The following is a 7,358-nucleotide window of genomic DNA, read 5'->3' as shown; positions in this document are numbered from 1 at the left end:
CTACTGGGTTTTTGCCTAGCAATTGGTGACCATTTCTTGATGGTTTTCACTCTACTCCAGATAGCCCTCTCCCATGTAGCATTTTTTGTGATTTGAACCCGTGATACCAAACATAGGTACTTGATCGATATGCCAAAAACTTTAGAACTGATGATGAAACACGTTAAATCAATTCCTTTTAACCTATCCCATACTAAATTTGTCCAATCAAACGCCCATACACTAGATCAATCCTCATTCCACACAACATGAATCTAGCTAGTATTGTAAGAATAGAAACACAATTGACCCATGAAGGGACGGGGGACATTCAATTCCATGTATCTCTCTAGAGTCTAGACTGTGTGACGAATAGATGACGTGGCATCCACTTTAACATTTGTCAACTCTTACGTCTGAATCGTGAATGGTATCTATGCCAAGCGTCCACTTAAAAGGTAAGGTAAGGTCTCTATAAAATGGCACAGCACCTAACCCACAAATCCATGTCTTCCGCTTGAGGCTTCAGTGGGAGAGAGACTAAGAGAGAATGCTATGGCGGCAGTTAGGCTTGGGATATGGTGGTGCTGGTGGTGCCTCTTCTTTGCCATTCTCATTACTACCTCTGCTCGGAACATGAACTTCATCTCCAATAATCCCTTCTCAGGTATCTCTCTCTCGAACCTTAAGATTTCTTCACAAAGGAGAGGATGGTTGGTTAACATTTTAGTAATTGCAGGGCACGATGAGATGAAGAAGTTGGTGATGGTGGAGGGAAGGGTCTTGATGAGCTCAAGAGGGATCAGTTTAGACGATTACCATCCTCCATCAGCAAGCGATGCGCATGACCCTAGTAAGAACAAAGGCGGCGCCGGTGGTGGTGGTGGCAGTGGCGGTGCTGGCCGGAACAATCCATGAACCTTCTCCTTAATGTCCGTGTCCTCTCCATTAAGCACATGCATCAATATTTGTGTTAATTAGTTCGTAATGTGGATTTAGTAATATTAGTAAACCTTAAAAGTGCTTGCGTGTGTACTCTTTCCGGATTGGGGCTTCATTCCCATCTACCTTAAAATAAGGGAGCTCTGTAGACCGTAGAGTCATTCCTGATAACTATTTTTATAAATAGAAAAGGTTAACAGATTGGATTGAATCCTTTTGATGAGATGTTCTCTTCTGCTCACTTCTCCCTCTCATAATCACCAATACTTTCAGTTTTAACTAAATAATTAATTGGTTTGTCTAAAATCTATACTACTTACTAGCTATACCGATCTAATTAATTATAGGGCAAGGGGTCGCTGCAAGGCTGCGTGGACCTTGGACCAGAGCAGGGCCAATGAGAGAATGTGCAAGGGCATCGATAGGGGGATTTTTCATTTTGTTAGGAGTAGGTTGGTCATTTTAGAGGGGCTTTGTCTGGACACAAGCTGCATATGACCAAGCGTCTGTGTCCAATCAAAGGAAGAAGGCAAAATTATCTGGGAATGATCGCGTCTCTTGTAGTGTTGTTAAATGAAAAATCCCACCCCTGTTGACCTAGGATCATTATCCTCTCAGGTTTCCTATCCGGTACAGTTGTCTGGTTCCTCTCATAGGGGGTGGAAATGACGACCTAATCCCTTGCCTGAACACACTGTCCAGGTGTGGTTAAGTTGTCATTTCCACCCTCTATGAGAGGAATCGGACAATCGGATGAGAACCTGACAGGAAAAACATTCGTTGACCCAACTCCCTTATTTAATACGTGAATGTTACATAAACACCACAAACTGCAAGTCTGCACCAAGCTCCAGCTAATGTAGGATTTGAAGAGGGTCATAATTTACGTAGTTTTACCCGAGGATAAGCTGTTTCCCAATATGGCACTGGAGAGGCTGTCATAAAGAACCTCTTATCAAAAACCACAATATGGAATCAATTTTTATGGATTTTGATTTTAGGAGATAAAAAACACCACCTGATTGTACAGTGCATGTACCTCTATCCCTAGACACAAGGGTACGCGTCTAAGAAGAAACTCCTTGATGAATATGGTGGTCCCATTATATTCCTGTTTGTGTGTATTATAGGGTCTTACACAAGCCCTGGGGGAATTAATCAGTCATAGACTGGACACCTCTAGTTTCAAAAAAACAAATCGTGACCTTGGTTGATCAATAAAACAAATGGCGAGTCGGTTAATGGTACTGACCCTCAAGCTGGGGAAATCTAACGTGGCTGTTTCTAAATGGGTAGTCAGCACTGGCATACATGTCGGCCACGTCAATGACTAATCCACCTGATGAGCCACGTCAACCACTAACCACCTGATGCCCCCCATTTAGCCAGAAAGTAGACAAAAACGTATCCTCCTTTTTGAGACATGATTTATTTTAAGTCAAGACCAGTGTGAATGTGTGCTGCACCGCAAACGCCACCATTTATTAAAATCAATACCATACCTTACAGGCTTAAGCCTTAAGTATCACTATGTCCGATTCCGACATAAGAATTTATTTTTATTTTTTTGTTTTTTAATGCACACTGGTTCATGACAATGATGTCAATCCTTATGACTATTACTTTAAAAAAATTAACATTCATATTCATTTTTTATTTACTCTTTTATTATATTGGGAGAGGGTGTTCTCATTAAGGTTGAGATGCGTGTACGAATGCAAGGGTTAATGGGAAAATGTGCAGAAACATTAATAGGAGTGAAATTTTTATCTTTCATGAGGTGGGACGGTTATTTTGTGCCCATCTGTGTAGCGACATGGTGACACTATCTTTCAGGATTCTTTTTCTCTATTATATATTTAAAATTATAGACAATTTCCCTACATCCGACATGAATGAAGAATCCTAGATCTACTCATGGTTTATGTGTCTTGGAATGAGTATGAGGGAGGGCATTTATCGACTTCTACAAGGGTCAAAGTAATAATGACCCTAGATGGGTTGGTGAATCCAACTTTGTGGATGGAAGAAAACTTTGTCTATTAAAATTTAGAAAAAATTACCAATGATAATAGTATATATAGTATCACCATTTCACATTTGGTTTGTATTATTTTTTCTTTCGTACTTCGACCATGTGGATCTCATGTGGACAATGCTATTCTCTATATTGTCATTGGTTTGACGAAGGTGATTCTCCCACACTAACATCATGGAAACCCTCTTCCTTAAAAACTTTTAAGGGTAAAGGTTCTCTGAACCAATGAAAGAGAATACATTGGCACCCTCTCTCTCTCTCTCTCTCTTTCTTTTCCTCACATGAAAATACCTCTCTACCCTTGAGCCAATGGAAGAAAATACACTAGCACCATTTCGCTATGTCTCCTCCTTCCTCCTCCTCCCCACATGATATAACCTTTCTACCCCCTATGTATAAAACTATTTCATCGCTCCTCTTCACGGTTTTAGGAATCAATATCATATATGGGATCAGTCTCGACCCAAATCACCCTATATCTAATAGATTTATCCCTATCTTTTCAATTAACAAAAAAAAAAAAAAAGTACCCTCCGTTTTTACCATCCATCGATACGAAATCTGCCCAGAATCAGGATTGGTGGCCATCAGCAGATTCCACCGATCCAATATCTGCCAAGAATCGCTGGTTTGGTGGCGTGGTAACTATTCCAACCGCTTTAAAACTGAGCTTTTGTGGAACCATTAGGAGACCAGTCCTCCTAGAACTGATTTTTTCTGTACATGCTCCACGTCCACGACACGACGCCATGACTCAGTGAGCCAGTCGCCCACTGATACACCGCCATTAGTATAAGTGTGTAACCGCCTCAATGAGTTCCGTCTACGTTGCAAAAACCGACAAACTTCGCAACAGCTGGAGAGAACGACAACCTGACTCATCACACCTTCGCCTTCCACGTCGCAGGAAGTGTAAAAAAAATAAATAAATAAAAAGAAGCCGATGAACTGTCCTTTCCCCGGCGGCTTCTTGGTGGAAAGGCGCCAATCTGGTTCTCTTCGGTGTCTCGTCACTCCTCAATCCTCACCTGAAGAGAGTGTCTCCTCCCGTGGGGCGGTGGTCAGCAGTTATTTTGGGGTGTTCTTGGTGTTTTGCCCTTAGTTTCCCAATTCTTACCCATTAAGAAAAACAAACCTAGTAAGCAACAAAATTAAACCCAAAAAAAAAAAAAAACCAACCCCATGAAGCAACCTTCGCATTTGGCATTTAATGTCGTGTATAAATAGATTCTGCTACTCCACCATCGTTCATGGTCTCTCGATCATCAAAGAAGCATGGCTTACAACACTAATGCGAGTAGCAACAACAACAGCAATAACATTGTAAGCCGTTTCGAGAGCTTCTATGAAGGTTGGCTCGTGCGTCAAGAGCACTACCTCGACGAGCTTCTCTCAGCTCAAAACAGCAACTGTGATAGTTCAGCACGAGAAGAAGAGATGAGAGAACTCATATCCCGAGTTCTCTCTCATTACCAACACTACTTCGAAGAGAAAGCTAGGGTAGCCAGCGCTGACGTTTTTTTCCTATTCTCTCCTACTTGGTTCAGCCCTTTCGAGCGTTCCTTCCTTTGGATGGCTGGGTTCAAACCCGGAATGCTGATTCGACTCGTTGAAAAATCGGTCAAGGATTTGTCCGAGGAACAAAAGCAGTGTTTGGATAGGCTGAGAGCGGAGACGAGGGTGGAGGAGAAGCAACTGTCGGATGAACTTGCTCGGGTGCAAGAGTCGGTGGCGGCGCCGCCACTTTTAGAGCTGATAAGACGAGGGAGGAGGTTAGTAGATGGGGAGTGGAGACAGGCGGAGCGAGTGCTTGAAACATTGAGTTCGTCGATGGAGACTTTGGTGGAGAAAGCGGACTTTCTGAGGATTGCTACTGCGAGGAAAGCTGCCGATTTACTGAATCCAATTCAGACTGTGAGGCTCTTAGCTGCTGCTACTCAACTTCAGCTTAGAGTTCGAACTTGGGGTTGGGAGAGAGAAGCTGAAAGGCGAGTGGGTCGCACTGAGTAACTTTTTAAAATATTTAGAACCACCAATAAGAGAGAGAGAGAGAGATGCTTTCTGTTTCGTTATGAGTGGATGAAAGAGTTGGAGACCATCTACTAAATAAGTGATGGCCTCACAGGTGACTCTAACTTACTCTGTTTCTGCGTCTAGGAAGTAATATCCGTTAGATCGATGAATTTTTCTCCTCTCAAGTTCCTTGTCCGATCAAGTTCGTAGGTTACTCTCGTAGGGAGGGCGAAAATCCTTGTACCCTTTCTTTTCTTTTTTATTTTTTTGATAAAACCTTGTACCCTTTCGTTTATTGTCAGGAAAAAGAGTTTAATTCGACTATTTTGCCTCCTTGTATGAGACCAAATGGTAAACGTGTGTCAAACACACTTAGCCCCCAACCCCGGATATTTGGAATTTGGATCAGGTTCCCCCATTTGGGGACACATGGGGTCAAATCTAGACCCTCCATGGGGGTGTGTGGTCCCATGGAGGGACGAGGGACCTAATCCGGAATCGGATGTTTGGATCTTTTCCAATGAGCATTCCACCCAATGACCTTGTCATCAAGCTGTGTCGCACACATTTTGTCGGCAACTCACTGGGCTCTCCACTCAGTGAAAAGGATCCCAATCCTCCAACCCCCTCCACAAAAAAACAAAAGCAAAGATATCGCTGTCTGAACATGTAGTGTCAATACCAGCGTGAGACCAATGAGAATGCATTTAGGAGAATCAGTTGGAAAACAGTGTAAAGCAACTCTTCCAAGACTGGGTGGCATCCCTACTCAGGTGTTTCCCATAGAATGGTAATAGAGTATGACATCATAACACCGAAACATGAGATCATTGGAAATCAATTAAGGCAGTCTCTTTGAAGACTCTTCCAGGACTGGGTGGCATCGCTACTCAGTTTAGACTGATCAATTTTGATTGGTTTAATTTTGGCTTTTGGGTTTACTGATTCATAAAACCCTAAAATTGTAACCAAACCTTTAAAGATTTGGTTCAGACTAGAAATTGACAGCTCTAGCAATATCATACTATTGTCGCCTCCAAAACATGCTTGGAACCCTAAATTTACAATATAATCAGGATGCATATCTTGAGCTTTTCAAAAAGCACACTCGACCCTGACTCAACAAGGATCAAGGATCAAGGATCATATCACACGTGTTTCGTTTGGGGCAGGTAAAAAACCCACTCTAACCCTTGCCATCCCTAATGAGCATACTTCATACTGTTAATAACGGATTAAGTAATTTACCAAACGATTAAGGTTGTGTTTGATATGCATTCTTAGAATAGATTATGGATTTAAAACGCATTGTGACTTTGTGAGCAACATAACATAAGCAGTGCTTGGTACACATTCTCGTTCTGAATTCCAGAAGGGACGGGACATAAGAACGGGCTTCGAATGCATAGAGGCTCATTCTTCGTTCTAGACTTGATCCGCTCATATATCTTTTTTAGGCTGTATTTAGTATGCATTCTTAAAACGCATTCTAGGTCTAGAATGAGAGAAACACTGTTTGGTACATACATGTTCCTGTTTTAAATTCTTAGAATGGGTCCAAGAATGGTCCTCGTTCTGGAATGCACTAAAGCCCCCATTCTGATTATGTGTTCTTGTTCCTGTAAAACCAGGCTTCTCTCTTCAAATCTCTCGCTGCTTCATCGGGGAGAATATCCATAAACAGTTTGCAGTGGCATCTCCCAACCTCCATTAAACATTAGCAGCTGTTCTGAAATCCAGATCAGATGATTCACTTCGCAAGATCCAATTGTAGCAGTCCTTGAAGTGGAATAGTCCTCCGTCCTCCTCTAAACAACTTTTCAGTTATTCTTCTTCCGGAGGAATTGCAGAGAGTAGAGAGCATCCAAAACTTTTAATCATTCTACTAACTACTACAGAACTGAACTTTCCGCAGCCAAAGCACCTTGGAGTCTTGGACCGACCAGAGGCAAGCAAGCATCTTACCCTATCACTGTTTCGGGGAAAAAAATTTACGCCCACCGTGGGGCTCGAACCCACGACCACAAGGTTAAGAGCCTTGCGCTCTACCAACTGAGCTAGACGGGCAGTTGATATGCAATATTCAACAATTAATTTAATTTTAATTAAATTATCAAATATAAATTCAGTTAGGCTTTTCATAGATAAAAACGTGGCGCTCTTCAGAGGCAGGTCGAAAGAACAAAAGATAAAGAGAATGAGTCAATGAAAAAATTGAGATACATCTTCATTGATTTGTATAAAGAGGAGACCTACATGGTGAGGGTGGAGAGGATGTGTATACTACCAACAAATATGTATATATCATTTTCCTATACTTTAATACAATCTGAGTATCTAGATCTTTAGCAAACCCAATTTCATCATTATTTATCAGGAAAGGGTT

General features: G+C 41.8%; 1 protein-coding gene and 1 non-coding gene across 2 annotated transcripts; one reads left to right on the top strand and one right to left on the bottom strand.

Annotated features, from left to right (window-relative positions):
* The first annotated feature begins 4,234 nt into the window (after positions 1-4,234).
* Positions 4,235-4,969, top strand: LOC122648007 (protein ZW2-like). The gene has a single exon (XM_043841287.1). The coding sequence runs from the start codon at positions 4,235-4,237 to the stop codon at positions 4,967-4,969; it is 735 nt and encodes a 244-aa protein (XP_043697222.1).
* A 1,997-nt stretch (positions 4,970-6,966) lies between these two features.
* TRNAK-CUU lies at positions 6,967-7,039 on the bottom strand. The gene has a single exon. It is a non-coding gene; the product is annotated as a tRNA-Lys (tRNA).
* Positions 7,040-7,358: the final 319 nt, after the last annotated feature.

This window comes from Telopea speciosissima, unplaced genomic scaffold (assembly GCF_018873765.1).
Source record: "Telopea speciosissima isolate NSW1024214 ecotype Mountain lineage unplaced genomic scaffold, Tspe_v1 Tspe_v1.0358, whole genome shotgun sequence".
In the NCBI taxonomy this organism is placed as follows: Eukaryota; Viridiplantae; Streptophyta; class Magnoliopsida; order Proteales; family Proteaceae; genus Telopea; species Telopea speciosissima.
The sequence above is the reverse complement of the archived record's forward strand: the minus strand, read 5'-3'. Positions and strand labels throughout refer to the sequence as shown.

Coding starts and splice junctions, on each gene's coding strand:
- LOC122648007 (XM_043841287.1), top strand. CDS start 4,235: ATGGCTTACAACACTAATGCGAGTAGCAACAACAACAGCAATAACATT.